The 22,254-nt window shown below is 37.9% G+C and overlaps 1 protein-coding gene across 1 annotated transcript in view; it reads right to left on the bottom strand.

The window, feature by feature from the left end:
* DOK6 (docking protein 6) overlaps nucleotides 1-22,254 on the bottom strand; it is a 244,715-nt gene that overhangs the window by 56,768 nt on the left and 165,693 nt on the right. Inside the window, exon 6 of the mRNA XM_062633085.1 lies at nucleotides 7,817-7,955. Within this exon, the coding sequence (XP_062489069.1) occupies nucleotides 7,817-7,955 (139 nt within the window). The remainder of the gene's footprint in view (nucleotides 1-7,816; nucleotides 7,956-22,254) is intronic.

Here is a 22,254-nt window from a genome sequence, read left to right as displayed (position 1 = left end):
ACTATTCCCTTGGTGATACAAAGAACTCATGAACAGAGCTGCTGAAACGAAGGAAGGCCTTGCTTAACAGCAGACACAGAATAGTACTTTAGTTCAAGAAGGCTGATGAAAACCATGTGAAAAATGACTTTTTCAGCAGTTATTTTTCTGTGAATAAGTAATTGACTATGATTCAAGATTTGTTGTGGTGTTGTTCTGTTGCTGTGCTATTCCTAGCATACAGCTGATTACTCTATGACCTTAGGCAATTCATACCCAGCTGAATTTGGTCCTATTTTTCTGTGCCTCATTTTACTCATTAGTATAATTATTAGAATAATACCTGTCTCCTGAGAGTATCAGGTGCCTCATCAGCTATTATTTTTGCTAATAGTAATAGGAGCTCTATAGGCTAGCTTAGTTCATTTTACAAGAAACATTATTCTTAAAATAGCAGATACGAGATTAACAGTAATTAAGCCCATGGGAGCCTGAGAATTATTTTTCTACTAATACTTAAGTCAACACAGCCTGCTTCTCTGTTAAGGGAGCTTGATGACATAAACCCACCAGCACAAGCAAGTTGTTTTAAATATACACAATACAAAAGAAAACTTCCCTTCCACATTAAATGCTTCTCAAAGTTTAGTTAAGGGGAGGGCTGGGAATAGCCAAACAGGGTTAAGTCAGGCATGCAGCAACTACCATATAATTATATCTGCCTTTCCTCATTTATCACTTATATCACCCACAGCTTTTAGCAAATAAGAGAAATTTTGTTCAAGGGAAATTTTGTTCTTTGGCTCTTCACTTTCTGCATTTTCTAGAAACAAATATGAATTTCAACATGACGGTGCCTCTCCAACTACTTTCATAGCTCGTAAACATGCAGCATTTTGCAAAATATGAGAAAGGCAAAAAAAAGAGAAAAGTTAAAATAAATAATACCTGACTTCCAAGAAATATGCTCTTTAAAAATTTCCTAGAAATGTAGATAGGTGGCTCCTTAGACTTTTAAAGCTTCTATGTGCTAAATTTTCAGGAGGAGCTGCATGTTCAGATACCTTACCATGTAAAATCTTTGCCCTGTTGCATTTAAACAAACTAACCAGACACTAGCTGCTTAAATCAGAATGCTCACAGTACAGCACAGTTGCATACAAACATATAAATGAGGTGAACAAAATGGGGAAAACAGTATTCATAGGATTCATGTATGCACAGCTTTAGGATGGATTCATAGGATGGGGCAGGTTCCTTGCAAATAAGAAACTGTATTGTCTCAGTTATGAGACACCTCTGTGAAGATTTTATTACAAATTTTGGTTCAGCTCCTACTTTATAATAGGGGGATTAAAATCTGAGTCTAAGGTAGCCCAATACAGAAAAATCTGAAAGAAGACTAACATATAAAATAGACAAGAAATTTTTTAGGAGGAAAAAATTAGATTAATTTCTAGGTTAGGATGCATGTCCATATGGTGAGGTTCTTGGGTTCTAGTCTCTAAAAGAGATTTAGAGCATAATTTTGCATTCAAGGTCATCCAGCCCAATGGCCACAGATAAATTATGTTAGGCAAGGGAAGAATTAAATTTTCCCCACCATATTCTGACTGAAAGCCCTCACCTGTTTTACCACTTCAAGAACATTCAAAACTCCAGGGCAATCTTTAGTTTTTAAATGGCAAAACAGCATTTAAATTATATCACCAACTACTAAAATATCTGATACACTCATATGCAAGGACTTGCCAGCTCTGCTTTTGCACCTACCCACACCACCTACCTACACACTTCATAAACCTTTATGCTGCCTGTAGTGCTTCTGACATGACAAATACCTCTTGTTACCCACCCTGGCTTTATCACTTCATATGAGCAGCTTCACTGACACTCTGTTACCATAGTAAAGACTTGCCCTACACTGTGGGTTCATTCAAACGCACAGCACAACCATCCAGCAACAACAACCACATGCAGCATCCCCTGCAGAAGCTGGGCTTTACACCTTATCCTCCCACTTCCTGCAAGGTGCTGTATAGGGGCACAACAGGCAGAGGAAAAGGTGGTAAAAGAGCTGTTGACCCGTCAGGAAAGGAACAGGAGAGGGACTCTAATGGCTGTGGAAGTCTGAATCTCATGGTGAGATGAAGCTTTTTCTTTAGGAAGTGAATGACACCTGCTGCACAGCTTTTGAATGCGTACTATTGAATATTAGCAGTAGTCCCTGCAAAAATGCCAATGAAATAAATCTACATTCAACAAAATATTTTCTTTCAAATAAGATTAATAAATAAAACAGCTCCAGTTGAAGGAATCATTAATTGCTGCCCACAAATCCCTTACTTTCTTCTGAAGTGGAGAATGCCAGAAATAGAATTGTGATGAAACGTTAGGATTCACTTCATCCTTGCCCACACAGTTTTCTGAGCCCAAGGACTAACAAAGAGCCTGATAAAATTCTTAAAAGTTCTCACAGAAAAATCTGAGTCAGGAAAATGTCATTATGTGCTTAATGAAACAAGAACCCTATGGGAAATTACTGATACTTATGGGAGCTAACTTTATATAACTCAAACCTGAAAGTATACAGATTCTGACTTAGAAGGAAGAAAAAACAAAACAAACAAAGAAACCAAACCCAAACCCAAGAATTCAGCATTCTTGGGCTTGTTGTTAATCTTGGCAATATTTACAGATGGTTGTGATTTGACACATACTTCAGTGGAACACTCCCAATTTTCCATTATAGGTTTCCACCACAGAGAAGGGTGAGCTTTAATGCTCTAGAAGTCCTCTCCTGCCCAAAATGCAGCAAGGCTTTTTCAGTTTTAACTTGTAACTTTCAAAGATACTGTCCCTCACAGCACCCTTATGGACAAGTTGTCCAGTTGCGGGATGCATGAAGAAGTGGCTGAAAGGCAGAACTCAGAGGACTGAAGTGAATGGGGCTATATCTGGCTGGCAACTGCTCACCAGCAGTGTTCTCCAGGGTTCAATTCTAGGGTCATTTCTGTTCAATACATTTATCAATGTTCTGGATGCAGGAGCTGTAAGCACCATTAACAAGTTTGCTGATGATACCAAACTGGGAGGTGCTGTTGACTCCCTTGAGGGACAGAAGGCCTTGCAAAAAGATCTAGATAGATTGGAGCATCAGGCAATGATTAATGGGATGAAATTTAACAAGTCCAAATGCTGGATCCTGCACTCAGGATGGAGTAACAGCAGGCATAAGTATAAACTGGGAGAAGAGTGGCTGGAGAGCAGCCTTACAGAAAGAGATGTGGGGGTCCTCGTCAGCAGCAGACTCAACAGGAGTCAGCAGTGTGCCCTGGCAGCCAAATGGGCAAACCACAACCTGGGGTGAATAAAACATAGCACAAACAGATGGTCAGAAGAAGTGATTATCCCTCTGTATTCAACATAGGTGCAAGCTCATGTTGAGCACTGTGTGAAGTTCTGGGCCCCACAATTTTGGAAGGAGGTGAAGATTCTTGACTGTATCCAGACAAGAGTAACAACTGGTGACAGGGCTAGAATGCATGTCCTGTGAGGAGTGGCTGAGGACTTTGGGCTTGTCAAGTTTAGAGAAAAGGAGGCTGAGGGGCAACCTCATTGCTATCGACAGCTTTCTGAGAAGGTGGAGAGGCGCTGAGCTCTTCTCCTTGGAATCCAGTGATAGGACACGTAGGAATGGCACAAAGCTGAGCTAGGGGAGGTTTAGTTTGGATATTAGGAAGCATTTATTGCCAAGAGGGTGATCAAACACTGGAACAGCCCTCCTAGCAAGGTGTTCAATGCCCAAGCATGCCAGTGTTAAGAGGCATTTGGACAATGCCCTTTACACCGTGTTTAACTTCTGGTCAGCCTGGAAATGGTCAGGCAGTTGGACTAGAAGATTGCTGTAGGTCCTTTCCAACAGAAATATTCCAGTCCAGTCCAGTCCAGTCTATTCTATTCTGTTCTGTTCTGGTTCTAGTTCTATTCTACTGCTGTTCTGTTCTGTTTTCTGTTCTGTTTCGTTCTGCTCTGGAAATAAGCTTCACAACACCCATGGGAACCAAGTAAACAATTCACTATGTATTGCAGTAAAGCATCCATCTTTTTACAGGGTTACAAAGTTTCTAAACAAACATTATACTGAAAAATCACAGATGGGAAATAAAGAACAAAAGTGAACTAAATATCAGAATGAATAATTGGCCTATACTTTAGGCTATACTTTAACTTGCAGAAAGTGCAGGAGTTCATGAATGATCCTAAAAATTCAGAACCTCAGTGGCTGAGTTTATATCAACATTTGGAAAGAGAAGAAAACATGCTAAAAGACCAATGTGTTGTGACATGGGATCATCTATGGTGGATTCCACTAATTTTCTTCTCCAGTTTCCCATCCAGGTATTGACACAACACAGATGCACTCAGGCAGAATTAGAACATAAAAGAGCTTTGTCATAGTAAGTAAATTGTAGTACTGAAATGGAGCCCAAAAGATGTATATTTTAACTAAATATATTTTATATTCATTGGGTTGGCAGCATCCACTAGTGTCTTTCTGTTTTTTCCATACTTTACAACTTGAAAATAGTAAGTGATAGGTATACCATTGCACAAAGACATAAATAGCCATAAACCAGACGAAGTTCTGGAGATGCACTGGCAATGGTGGGATACTTCAATTTGAAACCATAATTTTAAATTGAAAATTTAAAATGCTTGACATATTTCTTGATGATGTTTGATCCTGTAATGTTTCGATGAGTATATGTTTGTGTTGTGATCAGGTTAAAAATAGATGAAGAAATACATATTACAGACTTACACGACAAAGCTAAATTAAAAGTTCATTATGACACTAATGCTGTTACTGTATCCAGACTCAGATTATTTTTGTTTCTTTTCTGATTCTGAGATAATTTATAGTAATATTCTTCATTCTATTTACATGCCTATTAATTCTGTGTCTGACACCCTGTAATTTATATTTATCCTCAGACCCATCCTATGAAACATTCTTACCCTCCTCAATCTGTTCCGGATTAAAAGAAAGATTAAATGACTCCCAGGCTTATTTCTCAGCCACCTTCCTCTTAAACCTCACCTTAAGCCCAGTTGCATTGCCTGATATGTGTCTTATTTGGCACACTTATTACTTCCCCCCCAATAACATTTTTTTTTTTTAAACATATAAACTGATTGATAATATCTGTTTTAAATGTCAGAAAACTATCATGATGACTCCTTCACTTACATTAAGTTGAATATTAGAGACAAGACTTGTAAATAATGATGATGGGAAAAAAATATTATGCAATGTCCATAAAGGTGTTTATCTTCTTGCAAATGTTTAAAGGATCACAGTCTAAATAGCATTATTTTTACAGCTCTGTTGTCTAAAGCAAAACAAGTGCCATGGAAAATTTCCTACAACAATAAGTTATGAAACTTGTGCCGTTATATTTGCTTCATGCATTTATACTTCAGTTTTACTGACATTTGATTAACTTCAGTTGCTTAACATCAACTTTAGTGCTATATTATTTAGAATTATTGTTTTACACATTATAAGTTTTTATATATTTCAGATTACATTATAGGTTTTTACTGGCAGCTCTTGAAAGAAGTACTTTATAAGGTTAGAAAGGTATGACTATTTCCTTAGCCTCCCTCATACGCATAGTCATAACATGAGAAATCTACAGCCCTTAACTCCCCATGTTATGCACTTGAACAACAGTGGGTGAAGAAGTTACATCAGGAGTGTTTCCAGTGGAGGCTGACTGGCAGAAGATCAAAGCTGGCATTAGGGATGAAAATGTTTTGGTAATCATTGCATCCTGGTGTAGAGGCTAGTGCTCCTGAAACCAACTGTACTCATATGCTGGCTTGTGAAAAGTACCTTTTAAACTTTTTTATCTGAAAGAGTTTAAAAAAAGATCACCAAAACCAACATCATCTACTGATTCCAAGGAGGGTACTCAGCATTTACTGAGGGTGAATGACTCTTTTTCATTCTCTCCTCAGGACAAGACAACTGAGAAGATATAACAGTTTACTGCCGCCTTTGTAACCCAATTTATCTCAGTAACCCTGCAGTATCCTATTCCTTTTAAGTAGGGTTTTGTTTTGGTTTTCCAGATTAGAAAGCTGAATTGACTCACTGAGTCAGATAAGCACCTAAGCTAACAGAAAGGTAGTGGAAAAATCTTGCAGCCCAGACTGGGGACTGGAGAGTGGTGATAGAACTGGCTGTTAGAGACTCAGATGTGCACCTTCTATGCTTAACACCTGGCTACAGTTAGTGGGGATACATGCTGGTTTTGAGGCTAACACTTTTTTATTCAGTAATTCCAAGACTAACAATATGATCAGATTTCTAAATTATATTAACACCCCCCAACAACAACAAAAAAAACCAACACAAAAAAGCCCACCCAAACCCAAACAAAAAACCCCAGGGGCACATGGAAGGGGCAAGAGAAGAGGTTTGTAAGAAGGCATATTATTCAGATGATAAAACCAGAACTGCTGACATTTGCATACAGATAACACAACAGTACAAAATATGATATTGTAAATAGAAAGCCGGTCAATGTTTTCTTAATTAATTTGTTATACTGAAACAGTACAATCATAGAATTATAGAATCATAGAATAATTAGGGTTGGAAAGGACCTTAAGATCACCTAGTTCCAACCCCCCTGCCATGGGCAGGGACACCTTATGCTAAATCATATCACCCAAGGCCTTGTCCAACCTGGTCTTGAACACTCCAATTGCCCCCTCCTCTGCAAAACAGCTGCAAAACAAAATTGCCATCTGTATTACACTGATCCATCAAAAAAAAAGAAAGATAGCAAAAGAAGTGAATATACAGATAACACTTTCCCTGAAAAGAATCTCAACTGAAGTACTAGCATTGGCACAAATTAATTCTTTTCCCAAACACATAAGATCATTGTCCACTTTGTTGTAGTAATTGAATAAAATCTAGTCTGCTTTAATGTCGATAAAACCAATAACTAACTCAAACCCACACCTACGCCAGTCACTAATGATACCATACTTCAGGTCTTTTTCCCAGTGTTATAATTTGAAGGGGAAATGGGCAGAAGATAAAAGTGCGTACATGACTGCCTACTTAAACTAACTGAGCTTCTGCTCACGATGACAATGGAGCAGACTTGGTAGTATATTATCATAGAATCATAGAATAGTTAGGGTTGGAAAGGACCTTAAGATCATCAAGTTCCAGCCCCCTGCCATGGGCAGGGACACCTCACACTAAAATTATCTGCCGCATAACATTTTTGCTTCCAGTCCGTGCCCTTTCAAAGGTAAACGGAAAGGCTTAGTTTCTTCTCATGCCTCTCTCTAACATTTTACTTGGCTTCAGCAACAGATTTCTTAGCATAAAAATGAATGTATCATCACTTGATATTCTGAAACAGAATTTTTGTGTCCAGAGACCTCCATAAATGAAGTAAATTTCAAAACCAAACACCATTAGCTTACTAGTTGAAGTATAAAATCAACAGATTTTTCAGCTTCTCTTACACCACCCACAGCTTCTGCATAGCTTATGGCACTCACCGGACCAAAAACACATCAACAACAATCATTATATAGTGCTTACTGAAAATCCCTGACCATGAAATAGCATGAATTCAAAAATATCTGTTGTCTTTGTACACAGCTAATACTGTCATTACAGATGAATCCATGGAATGCCATTACTCCACACTTCTTTTGTTCATTACCAGTTTTTAATGAAGTTTAAAAAAAGTTTAAACTTTTTTAATAAGTTTAAAGATATCAGTGAAAAGGGCCTTACCCTTGCTTTCTGCTCCATCTCCATCATTAATCTTTCATGTTGCTCTGCTATTGCCAGTGTTGCGGAATGGACTTTCTGATATATCATTTCTCCTTCTCGTGTCTGAAAGGTGAACAGCCCTTCTCCTGTGTCACACATCCTGTAGTGAGATTTAAACAGAATGGAAAGTAAAAAAATGAGCATTATGTAATTTTTATCTAACTATTACAAAAAGTGCACACCTTGCAGTAGGAAATTCCAGCTTTTGTAGTTAAACTCTGGAATTCTGAGCATCTGCAGTTATTTTTACAATTGAAGAGAGGCATATTACAGCAGATGTGCTGAACTTCATGAACATAACCTTTAAATTCAGTTTTAATCATCATTTGGGTAGTGAGAAAGAAGTTTTAGCATAGAATAAAAACTTGAATACAGTCAGCTATTTCCAGCATTGTTTAAAATGTCTGCACATGTAAGAGGGAGCAAAATTTTATTCTCTAAACCAATTCCAGCCAGAAGTGTAAAGCACATCAGGACTTAGAAAAGCTGATATTTGAAGAGAACAGTGACCAAATAAAAATGTTATGGTTAATTGCTACAAAGAAGTGATTATGAAAGACATTTCAAGTAATGAAAGACAGCATTAAGAGGGTTAAATTATAACTGTCTCTGTTAGTGCAGTTATGTGAGGCAGTGTCTAAAGCTACCTTGATACTTACAAAAGCCATTCAGTCTATTTGACAATAGGAAGAGTATTTCTATAGTAAAAGAAGATTAAATAGTGAAAAAAAAATCCCAGAAAAAAAAATTTAATTTCTTCTTTTGAAAGAACAACTGCTGTTACCCTTATCTGTGATATCAATGTAGCATTATTCTGTGGAAGAAAAGTGGTACATGGTAATGCAATGACAAAGAGGGCTGGGAAATACAGCAAATGGGAAGAGACAACAATGTTAGGTTATTGAATGACCTTCACACAGAAATCAGGAGGCAAATTGCTGAGCATTTTAGAAAAATGTGTCCTGAGTAGTCTAACATTGTAGCAGGTTTTTAAATAACAATATCTTTACAGTTTACACCCCAGATTCTGTATGATTATTCATACATTGAATTTTAAAAATGTTTTCCCATCAAATGAACATATAGATCTATGATATTTTAATTAAATAATCATTTGAATATGTCTCTGGCTATGTTACATGCACACACTATCATATTACAGCTTCTTGAAAATAGAATAATGCTTTTCATGAGACATCTCTTTGTCAAATTAGAATACAGCTTCCCACAAAATTTTATTTCAAAACTCGGTTGAACAGGACTATTGTGCTACAGAAGAGAGTACTGAGAGCTCAGCAGTTGCTTTTGATTTCAAGGCTGACCACTGAAAATAAAACCTTATTAGCACTTACAAAATCTTTGTCCGTCATTGGAGGAGACATGCTTTTGTGAGACTCCTATAAAGAACTTATGCATAGCTACGTGTGAGAAGAACAGAAAGTACTGAAGGCGGAAACAGATAAAAGGTGCTTCTGGAAACTACCTGGTGAAAATACTTAGTAATGAGGTGTGGAAAAGAAAGTCATAGTCTTAAGAATAGATGATTCATAATATTATCCATATGGAGATTATCCATAATTCTGGAATGAAAATAGTCTTCTCCATCCCAAGATGTAAAGAAAATACAATGTATTTTGGATACAGGAATTATTTGATCAGTATTAATGTGATGTACTGATTAATAGATTAAAAAAAACCCCAACTTTTTTATTAAATTCCAACAGAGATCAATATCCCTGCTGTGAATATTTAAGATACTTTATATCCTTTGCCACAGTCCTCCAAAGAGCTTCTGGTAGAAATAAAATGTCTCCAGAGTTTTGCAACATTACGGCAACAGCTTTTCAGAGCCCTCAGGGCATCATATAGCTGGTACTCTCCTTTTGTGTAAAGAGATCTTAATAAAATTCAAACAGCGTGAAATGGAAAGTCTGGAAAAAATTAGAAGGCTCAGAAACTGAAGCAAAATATGATCTCTTTGTTGGTTCCAGAGGATGAAAAATCCTACAGGGATAAAAACAAGGAAACAGGAAATGGGGCATGATTAAGATTCAGGAGATGAGCTGCGTGTTTTGACAGAGCAAAACCTAATTGCCACCACTGCTGACCAGACTAGGGTCTGTACCACCTTCACGAGCCATGGGTGGAGCCATCAGTGCAGGCTGTGGAGGTGCCCCAGCACCTCACCCACTGCACTGGACAGCACTGCAGGGGCCTGCTTCCCCACAGCAATGGGTGACTGTGGTGGACATGTCACAGAAATGCTGGAAAGTCATAGATGACAGCCTCCCTGTGTCTGCACTGTGGGCTTCCCTGGCTAATGATGGATGACATACATGCAGCCAATCCCTCTCCTTCTCTTTCTCCTTCTTTTTCTTTTTCCCTCTCACTTTGCCTCCTCTCCTTCCCTTTTTCCTTTCCTCTTTTCCTTTTCCCTTTTCCCCTTCCCCTTTCTCCTTCCCCCTTCCTTTGCCTTGTCTTCCCTTCTTTTCCCTTTCCTCTCCTATTCCCTCTCCCTCTCTCTCCTTCTCCTCCCTTTCCCTTCTTTCTCTTTTCCTTTCCCTTTTGTTTTTTCACCTTTCCCTTTCCTTCTCCTTTCTGTTCTAGTCTGTTCTTTTTTCTGTTCTGTTCTTTTTTTTTCTGTTCTATTATTTTCTATTTTCTGTTCAGTTCTATTCTAGTTACGACATGAAGATCAGCTGCATGTTTTAGGGTTAGCTTCAGTCTTTCTTTCTAGGGCAAGGAAACAAACTAAAATAGAAGCACTCTAAAGCATGATGGAGATGGGGCCAGGCAAAGGGGTAAGTGTGCTCTTGTAAGCTTAAGGGTTTTGCCAAAAAAAACAAAGGCCTTTTACTTATCTGGGTACAGGAATGGACAAGCCCATAAGTTGAAGCACAATTCTTGGCTTGTTCTATTTACAGTCAAAATATAGCCAGAAAAACAAAGAAACTCTTTTCTTTACAGCCTTCTCTGCTGCCAGGTAACTGTCCATTTAAAGCTACAGTTTCAGGTTTAGCCTTGATAATGCATTGCTTTATTATGAGTAAAAATGAAATAATTGAAGGTAAATAATTTTTTTTCTATGTTCAGTGCAGATATGATTGTTCAGCTGCTAATTTATTAACATCTTCATAACTTTTGTACAACCTATAATCACTTCAGAGAAAAGACACGACAAAGATGTGGGCCTCTTCTTTCCCTGATGCTGCTGCAGTTATGCACCGCAGGTCTACCAACTCAGTATGACCTTCACTGTCAAGAAATTTCACTGATTTTGTATACTTAAATTTTTGTATGAGAGACTTAACTGTCTGTGGACGCTTGAAAAGTGCTGATATTAGGTTGTCTATTTCTGTGTTTTCCAACTTTAAAACAGGAATGTTATTAACCTATGCTTTAGGATATTTAAGGATTCAATACATTAAAATGTATCAAGTGCTTTGACAGAAATAGGAAAGTGCATTTTTTTCTATGTTATTAAAGATTGATATAACTGGGCAGATAACAAAACTAGCAGGTAAACCAATAATAAGTTTTACTTCTTAAAATACTTGCATAGCTTTTCACAATCATCATTAGCAGATCTGGCTCAAGAGCCAGAGTAAGGAATAGGAAGAACATGAGAGCTAAACTTGTGGCCCAGAAACTGGTGAAAGAGATCAACAGTGAAAGTTCTTGCTTTTACTCAAAGGTAGAGCTTCTGTTCAGGCCAAAGAGATTTTCCCATCAGTACTGCCAGATTTTTTTCAGCATTTCCCAACTTCCTGTGAGGTTTCCCACTGCTCAGTACAGTAACTTCATCTTTTAGAGCAGGATCAAGGCTATATATTAATTATATATTTACCTCGTAGAATTCCCTTCAAAAAGGAAACTGTTGACTATCATTTATGAGCGGCACCTTTTGCCAATTAGAGGTTCATGCTCTCCTGTCATAGTTGAAATATTTTGAAAGTTTAATGGTGCAATATTCAGCAACTGCATAAGAGGACAGGAATTTGACATCTCAGCTTCATTTCACTACTTCAGTTAAGGGTAAAATTCATTTTCACAATAATGAAGGTTGTCTGAAAACTAAGATGCATAGAAACATTATTTTCTATAAGGCATTGTTTTAAAATAAAGGATAAATGATCATTGTAACCAGAAAAAAAAATAGTTCTTCATATATCTAAATCTAAATTTTAATGTATTTGAACGGCTTCTTTTTACCCACAAGTAGTTTAGCTGTCGTATACTCAAAAGTATGTAAAATTACATGCAAATGATTCATTAAAAAGGTAAAGATCCTTAAGTAGGCCCTAAAAAAAACAACCTAAAATGTTTATTATTAGTAATTATGGCTATTAATAGCTAATACATGATAACTAGCTGGTACCCTAGTTTAACATTTACAGTTCTTTGAATAAAAAGGAACTTTATTTTTTTAAAATGAGAACATATCATGAATAGGTATTGTCCAGTAATCAGAGTGCTAAAATTTAACAGTACCAAACTGGATGTAACTGCTGTTCCATAGTCTGCACCTGATGAGTGGAAAATTATTTCCTTTAAACAGTGAAGCTGATTACTCAGATACTTCAAGGCTCAGAAATGAAGACATGTAGTGCTTATTTGCTGATGAAGGTGGTCAGATGGCACGTGTGGGACCAGACTTCATACTGTCACAAGGCAAATGGTATATAAAAGACCCTTTCTTTAAAGTCCTGAAGCTGTGGAAAAAAATTAATTGGTATGCAATTTTTAACTCTGAACTGAGACACTTATTTCTTGTGTTGCTACAGTTTAGATTTTCTAAAATATGGTGGAAACTAGCAATTTTGATTCCAATTTAATTGGATTATCAGTGGAGATACACAAACAATATCTCTCTTGTGGATGCCTAACTTTTATTTTTTCCTTGTTTGTTGTTATCTCAACTTGAGCTAAGTTATTTTGACAGAAGTACCGTTTGTGTGCAAGGATATTACACACAGCATACATTAAAGACAAGATAGGTAACCAGTAGACCTCACTATAAAATGAATGCAAATCTCCCCTGAGGGTCCAGATTCTTTACTCATTCCAGTCTTAAACACATGCTAGCTTGCTTCCTCCCAGACTTGTTCTTTTCTGAGAAAATGAAAAAAGCAAGGAAAGCAAACAAGCTCTTTGTGGCAAGGGCATGTTTACATGAAAAGCTCCTTTTACATCTAGGAATACTCATCAAAACAACTGAAAAATAAACTAAGTATATTTTTATAAATAAACATACTTCTATGTTGAAAGGGCAGAAAAACACAGGAAGAAATAAGGAAATATTGATAAGAATCCTAACTTACAATAAAGCAGACAAAAAAGGGATAAAATTGGTGGGGTAATCAATAGGAAAAATGGTAACTACATAAATAGGATATGTATGGGACCTAGGAAAGGTCTATGGGTGAAGCATAGAGAAGACAAAGAAAGGAAAATGTGCACTAAAGTGTAATATTCAGGTAGCAAACTTTGACAGCAGATGTTAGAAAGACCTAAAGTTGGGTCAAGGTCAGTGAAAGTGGGGAAAATGTCCTCTGAAAAATCTGTGACAGGGAAATGAAGATCATAAACATGAAGCACAGCATAAAGGGCAACATCCAGAACAAGCAGACAGACCGAGTGTGGCCTGTTACTCAACCCCTATGTAAATAACGAGTTAGATTGCCATGTTTTGCTATCAGCATTTCAGTTTTATCTGGAATGTCAAATAGCTGTCCTGGCAATTTTATGATCTGAGAAGCAAATAATGAAAATTATCTCATATATATGGCATCTGCCTGCCCCCCTTAATGATGCCATTTACTGTCAAGAATATACAACATGAAAAAGTAATTACGCATGATATCTACTAATTGCTGGTGACAGACATTTCTCCATAACTTTTATTGCCATGTTATTGCTCTTCAGATGAGGTAGGTTAGCTTTTCACTGTTCTTGCACATGGTCATGAGATACAGATAGCAGTGTTGAATCTTAAATTAGCTTTCTTACATGTGGAATCTCTTTGAATTTAGGCTGAGCTGATATAGGAAACATATTACCATACCTCTGATACAGCTCAGTAACTTGGTCATGGAGCTTAGCCCTGAAGATTTGTTCAAGGTCAGATCTTGTATTTCTTGAGTCATCCTCAGCATTTTCAACTAAAAGAACTAAAGGATCCCTCATGCCACCAAAGCAGCTTTTCTGCTGCACTTATGATAACATTTTGCAGTTCTCAGATGGAAATGAGTGATGACAATTTGCTATCAGGTAGCTAGGATTTTATTACTCAGAGGAACCCAGGAGTCCTCCTCCAGTATTTTCTAGAGGAGTTTATTACTTTCCAAGTCAATTTGTGTGGTTGGTGACAGCCAGCATGGCTTCACTAAGGGGAAATCCTGCCTGACCAATTTGGTGGCCTTCTATGATGGGGCTACAGAACTGATGGACAGGGGTAGAGAAGTTGATGTCATCTATCCGGACTTGTGCAAAGTGTTTGACACTGTCCTGCATGACATCCTTGTCTCTAAATCGGAGAGACATCAATTTGATGGATGGACCACTCGGTGGATAAAGAACTGGCTGGATGGCCGCATGCAAAGAGTTGTGGTAAATAGCTCAATGTCCATCTGGAGACCAGTAACGAGTGGTGCCCCTCAGGGATCAGTGTTGGGACCAGTCTTGTTCAACATCTTTGTCACTGACATGGGCAGTGGGATTGAGTGTGCCCTCAGCAAGTTTGCTGATGACACCAAGCTGTGTGGTTCGGTTGATACGCTGGAGGGAAGGAATGCCATCCAGAGGGACCTTGACACACTTGTGAGGTGGGCTGATGCCAACCTCATGAAGTTTAACCATGACAAATGCAAGGTCCTACACCTGGGTCAGAGCAATCCCAGGCACAGCTACAGGTTGGGCAGAGAAGAGATTCAGAGCAGCCCTGTGGAGAAGGACTTGGGGCTGTTGGTCAATGAGCAAATGAACATGAGACGGCTTCAGGGTGCACTCACAGCCCAGAAAGCCAAGTGAATCCTGGGCTGCATCAAAAGGAGTGTGACCAGCAGGTCAAAGGAGGTGATCCTGCCCCTCTACTCTGCTCTCGTGAGACCTCACCTGGAGTATTGTGTGCAGTTCTGGTGTCCTCAACATAAAAAGGACATGGAACTGTTGGAGCAAATCCAGAGGAGGGCCACGAGGATGATCAGGGGACTGGAGCACCTCCCGTATGAAGATAGGCTGAGGAAGTTGGGGCTGTTCAGCCTGGAGAAGAGAAAGCTGCGTGAAGACCTCATAGCAGCCTTCCAGTATCTGAAGGGGGCCTATAGGGATGCTGGGGAGGGACTCTTCATTAGGGACTATAGTGACAGGACAAGGGGTAACAAATTAAAACTTAAACAAGGGAAGTTTAGATTGGATATAAGGAAGAAGTCCTTTACTGTAAGGGTGGTGAGGCACTGGAATAGGTTGCCCCAGGAAGTAGTGAATGCTCCATCCCTGGCAGTGTCCATGGGAAGGCTGGACAGAGCCTTGGTTGGCATGGTTTAGTGTGAGACGTCCCTGCCCATGGCAGGGGGGGTTGGAACTAGATGATCTTAAGGTCTTTTCCAACCCTAACTATTCTATGATTCTATGATTCTAAGTTGCGCATCTTTTTAAAATATTATTTGCAGTCACAGTAACAAAACTCTTGGTGACAGTCTGATGACTAGTATTTTCTAGTCTTCGTGAACAGAAAAGCATCTCCTCTAAAAGGGACATGTTTTGTGTGAACAATGGTTTTACATGATAAGATTATTTCTTTTTCTGCCTAAACCAAATGACCATTTAAGTAGTATAATATAAACAAAAAATTTCTCATGAAAACATGCTTTTATTTGTTTTGTCAGATAGGAGACATTTCTGTACAGTACTAGTGATAATTATTCTTCTTGTGATATTTTTTTTACTCATTGCCTGTGCTGCCTCTGCAATCACTGTCTCTGTGCTGCACTCTGTGATAGCAAATTTAGACTAGTGGGGCATATCAGGGCCACTAACTGATTCCTGCATGTCAGAGGCTTTCCATTTTTTGCTTAATGGAAGTGAAGAAATCAAGCTATGTCTTTCTCTGGATTATATCAATGATTGTCCACTGTAACTGTAATTCTCTAATTCATTGCCATGGAGTTAATCCCCTTCCATCATAAGACACAGTGGAAAAATGCTATTTCTTTTTTTTTTTTTTTCCTGAGGTTCAGTTTTGATTAAAAGGAGTATTCTGTCAGGGACTTATTTCAGACCACTTTTATTTGGTTGCTACAAAACTTTCCATCTCTTCTCATTAAAATGTCTTTATTTATATGAATTACTTTGATATATCAGAATAAATGTAACTACTGCTGCAGACTTAAAGGCAGTAAATTATTCTCAATGCTCATTACAGTATAAAAAAGCAGAAGTTATGCATACAACGTAGAATGTAGAGATTAACATTATGAAATATAGCCATACGTAACAGCAAACATGCTGTGGAGAGGTTCAGTTTTTCTACATCCTAGACGTTAAAAACTAAACTAGAGACAATAAGCAAAGCATTATTCTGGAGTCTAAGAAGTTGAATTCCAAATACCTTAATATGACTATAACTACGTTTTTCACCCCTTCCTGCTTACAGACCAGCTTCATAAAACATGACTTAAGACATTTTGATGAGGAAGATCGAACTGTGTTGTTTGTGCTTTATCACCTATAAGAAGGATTCTAGGTTGCACATGTAAATTACCCTCTTGTGTCAGTATTCAGGTCATATTATTTAATAAATCAGTGTAGGTAATAAACGCATATGTATATGTAAAACCCAATTTATGAAGATTTTTGCCCCCTTAACATTTTCTTGAAAAAAGAATAAATCAATTATTAAAGAGAGGGTAATAAACCCAATTGTTGACATGGTCTTAAATACACAAGACATTTGCATTTCCGAGTTTAAGTAATAGAACAAACACAAAAATGTTGTTTGATAATTAGGTCTGTTAGTTTGTAAAATTCAGGTCTTGCTGATAATGATGAAATACTATTTAACAGTGTCTTGGACAAGTATCTATTCTTACCAGCTCTGTGAAAGATACATCAAGAACTCCTATATTAACATTTCAGCACAGAAGCAGCAGTTACAATTGGCTGTACAACAAACAGACCATGAAAAAGCTTAGTCTCAGAAAAGTAAAGAAACTGCAAAGACTACAAGCCACTAAATTTTTCTTTAATTAAACCTTTACACTTATCATGGATTGGCTATTAATTTTCAGCTTATTTTGAATGGGAGAGATATATGTTCCAAATCCTGGAAGCTAGGAACATATTCAAATACAGACATTTGCTAACGGAGATCTGGCACCCTGTTGAAAGCTATTATTCCCCAGTGAAGACAAAAACATTCTATGAAAATATTATTCAGTTCATATTTAGCAGAACACATGTGAAGCACCATTAATCTACATGTATACCATTGACTTTGACAAACACAAAAATGTTAGATATAAAACCCAAATAAAACCATTCTTAATTAAAATAAAAGGTTGTGTAATAATACAAAAACCTTGTGGCACCACATCACTGCTTGCTACAACAAGCTCCCTTTTGGAGCCCTAAAGTCATTGTTATATTCAGGACTACTTTTTGCTCAAGGTGGTATGGATGGAAATCCTCTCAGATGATACTTGCTACTCTGAATTAATTCTGAACACCATGTGACATAACTCTGAACTTGAGGTGTGGGAGAAGGCATCTGCCAGTTAACAGATGTTAGCACGGTAACAGCCAATGAACAAATTTGCATAAATTTATCTGTTCATTTTACTTCACCTTTGAGGAACTTGGGGTGCTTAGAAGCTATGGCACTGGACAGTGTTATAAAGGTGCCAATATTTGGAGTAATTGATCATGCTCAACCTAAAAGTAAAAGTAAAAGGAGGCTTTGCATCTGCACATACCAACAAATATGATACTAAGAATTTAACATGGGACCACACTTGAAATGACCTACAAGTGTATTTTTCCTATAAGGACTCATTAATCTGTCATCTATGTATTAAATGCTATTGGAAACACGTTGCACTTAACACGATGCAGACAGATGCTGTGTTTGTGCAATTGCTCTCCTTTTTATTTTGACAGCAAGCATAAGAAAAAGATATTTCCTGCATTTTAATAATTTCGATCAAAATATACCCAAATAAAGTGGGAAAATTTCTGGAGGGCTGAACAGGAATGAACTAATATAACTAACATTTTTGATGGATGAATACTGTCAAGACAATAGAAGTAAAAAGTATTAAGGAACTAATACAGAGCCATGTTTAAAACCATATAACCAGGAAAAAAAAGTGAATTAGACAATTATAACATATATTCAAAACATCAGTTTTCCTAGTTTATGTAAAACAAATACTATATTCTCTCATTTTAAAAGCGGGACACACAAAGTGCAAAGAAATAAAAAAGGGAACACCCTGAGTACTCTATGTTTAGTTTCATATACTTCAAAATAAGGCATTTCAAACGTTCACCCCCTTTTCCCTCCCTGTCCCATGCTCCCAATTCCCCTTCCCTTTTAAATGCACCATCAATAATGGTTTTGACCATTTAAAACATTTATGGTCAGCGCCTCTCCTCTGAAACTTCCAGTAAGGTACGATTTTATTGTGATGGGGATCTAAACACTGCTGTTTCCTTTCAATGTCACTTTCTCCATCTTCAAGGTATTAGAGCTAGTACTCTGACCACTTTGTGGCCACAAAGGAACTTTTAGAAAGTCATATGCAAATATTATGGGCACACAGGGTTGTCCAGACACACACCAGGCATGATATGTACATACACTAATGAGTAATTAACATATGCTAATGATATCCAAGGACTCATCAACAGTAATCTCAAAACTGGCAGGTTGTCAGCTCCAGTTTGGGAGCAGCCTGCCACAGCAGCAATCCCTGGCATAGGCAAAAGCACCAGGGATGAGAAAAGACAGGGACTTGTATTAAAATAAATAAATAAAAAAGAGCTGTATTTTTCAGCTGCTGACAGTAAGAACTGAAGATCTTAACTGAAGTCCACATTCCTGGTCTAAACTTTAACTAGCATGTATACAGACAAGCGATCAAATAATATCTTCAGTGGTAATCTGGATGTGCAATAGTAATGTAAAATCAAAAATAATTGCAGAAAATATACAGACCGCACTACAAGTATAAAACATTCATTTAACTTCCACCAGTTTTCCACATGTGCTGTGTAATTTACAGAGGAAACATGACTTCCACTCACTTTAACTTTTCCTCTTTGACATAAGCCAGGCAAAAGTGAAGTAGACAGATTTTCCCTGTTCTCCCAATATACAAACAGCACCAGTTCTGTTATGGATCAAACAACTTGCACTGCATTCACCTGACATCTCTGACTCCAACTTTGATTGTGTATACGATATCCTTGTGTTAAGTACTTCCAGCAGTAGGAAAACTCTCTGTAAGAGTTCCTCATTAGCCTGATAGCTAAAATCAGTTGTAGTTGGTGTTCAGGTAAGTAGCAGCTTGATAATGTCTTGCTTGAGGACTCTCAAAATATTTTTTGCAGAATTTTGTTACATAAAAAAAGGCAGTCCTTTCAATTACGAAAGTAAGTGGGTTGGAAAAGGTACAAGTGGATAAAAGTGGATAAAAACAAAGACAAGAGAGTGCTACAAAACAAAATCATCACAAAGAATCACACATATCAAATAATAAAGGACAGGAAAAGCATACAAAAGAATGGAAAATCAGCAGAAAGTATTTAGAGATTATAATTACATACTTGGGCTTCCCACACATTTTCTTACAATATCTTACATCTCACATAATATTTTTTTCTCTAAAACTTCACAGGATGCAATGGCCAGCCATTTTCTGATGTTTTGAAACGTGTATTTTTCACCTCTGATGAAAAGCAATCACTTATGCTGATTAGGTTCTTTTAGTCGAATACCTGTTACCAATCTTGTGTGAAACTAACAATGCTGTACTAGATAAAGACACAGGCTATGCTATCTTTAATGAGGATTTTGCTTTTAAAAAAAAAAGATTTAAGTAAGAATGGCAGCAATCATGGTTATTGTGTCTATGTGCCACTACCTATTTTGGGCAAATCTTCCCTTAGAATAGCTCTCTGTATAGCACAAGATGCTACTAATTGACAAGAAATGCACAAGTCAAGCAGAAGGAGAAGCAAAGACTGCAAAATAAATTTGAGAGAGTAGAATCTGACAGTATTAAATGCATCTTCTCTAATGCGTAAAATCTTAAAGCACACGCCTGCTCTCTTCCCAGGGAACTTGGGGTATTGTTAGCAAGCAAAATCAAAAAAGCTATCGTCTTTTGCTGTGAAAAAAAACTAACAAGGTATTCTTACACTGGAGCTTACTCATCCAGCTCAGTATTTTAGAGTTGAGGCCTCCACACTTCTACACTGCCTTGGTAATATTTTTGTGAGAAATTTATAGCAGCCATGGAACTGCTCTGAATACTGGAACGTGTCAATGCTTTCTGGCCATGATCATGTATGCCGGGTTTAAAAAAATCCGTGAACTATAGATCTAGTACCTGTTGGCTTCATCAAACATTTACATATGGCTATCCAACAAAGAAGCACTATAGGTGGCAGAAGAGAAAGGGTACAAAACCCTTATGAGCAAAATGATATCTAATAGATGTTTATGGTTCTTATGCAGCAAAAGTTGATCATGCTTTCCCTGGACATTTATACATAATAGCTTGGGTATGTGTGTGGCTATTTCACATATGCCATTAAAACCATTTTGAGCAACATTTAAGAAGCCTTTTGAGGTATTTCTCCAGTCTGTCATTCTGAACCATTCATATTATACGTATCCTTCATGTCACAGTCTGAATATTAGTCTTAAATGCTAACATACATTTCTACTTCTGTGAATTACTATTTCTGCTCTAATTTCGATGGTCTTTTTTACCAGCTATTTGACACTACTTCTGTATGCACTGACCACTTTTTTCTTTGTTGCCGTCTATTTCATCTGTGCTTCTAAGACAAAGAGCTAATCACACTGCTTTTTTTTTTTTGATAAATTGGTTCAAAAAAGCTGAAAGAAGTCTCCCATAAAAAAGGCAAAGTACCTGTGAAATTAATACTTGAGATGGAGTTGTCAACACCTGCCAATAACAAGCACTTATCCTGCCCAACATTTTCCTGCTACTTTTTGTACAAATCTTCAACACTTTCTGGTAAGATGCTGTTTCTAAAATGTTATATGTATTCTAAAAGCTGCTACAGTCTTCCATCAGGAATCCAGCTACCTTTTGCTTCTGTCTTACCAGCCCATGTATTTCACCACCACATTTCTATCTCTTCCTACTGCATGTGCTTAGCCCAACTATGCTGACTTCTATGTTCATCTGTCCATTGAGATTCCTTTCGTCTCAGCAAGCTAGCCCACATGCTGTCCAATATGTGTGTGCAAAACAGCTTTAGCACACACATGCTCAGTTCCTCTACAGACCACTGTTGGTTTGCATCGCTGCTGTCACTCTCTGTTCTCTGGTGGTAGTGACAGTACTCATACAGAAGTAAGTCACCAGAAATATAGATGATCCAACCTGCTCTTTCATTAAATAAAACTCAGGCACCCTCTCAAAGAACTTCAGGGTTTTCCACTGAATCATCACTTAAAGTTTTCTGCCTTTCATAGAATAATAGAATCATAGAATAGTTAGGGTTGGAAAGGACCATAAGACCATGTAGTTCCAACCCCCCCTGCAATGGGTAGGGACACCTCACACTAAACCATGCCATCCACAGCTCTGTTCAACCTAGCCTTGAGCACCACCAGGGATGCTGCATTCACAACTTCCCTGGGCAACCTATTCCAGTGCCTCACCACCCTAACGGGAAAGAACTTCTTTATATCCTGTTTAAGTTTTAACTTTTTACCCCTTGTCCTGTCACTACAATCCCTAATGAAGAGTCCCTCCCCAGCATCCCTATAGGCCCCTTTCAGATACTGGAAGGCTGCTATGAGGTCTCCACACAGCTTTCTCTTCTCCAGGCTCAACAGCCCCAACTTTCTTAGCCTGTCTTCATATGGGAGGTGCTCCAGTCCCCTGATCATCCTCGTGGCCCTCCTCTGGACTTGTTCCAACAGTTCCATGTCCTTTTTATGTTGAGGACACCAGAACTGCACACAATACTCCAAGTGAGTTCTCACGAGAGCAGAGTAAAGGGGCAGGATCACCTCCTTGAACCTGCTGGTCACGCTCCTTTTGACGCAGCCCAGGATACGGTTGGCTTTCTGGGATGCGAGCGCACACTGAAGCCAGCTCATGTGAAGTTTCTCATCAACCAACACCACCAAGTCC

Source organism: Pezoporus occidentalis, unplaced genomic scaffold (genome assembly GCF_034315485.1).
Source record: "Pezoporus occidentalis ecotype Australia unplaced genomic scaffold, CSIRO_AGI_Poc_V1 ctg4, whole genome shotgun sequence".
NCBI lineage: Eukaryota > Metazoa > Chordata > Aves > Psittaciformes > Psittacidae > Pezoporus > Pezoporus occidentalis.
The sequence above is the reverse complement of the archived record's forward strand: the minus strand, read 5'-3'. Positions and strand labels throughout refer to the sequence as shown.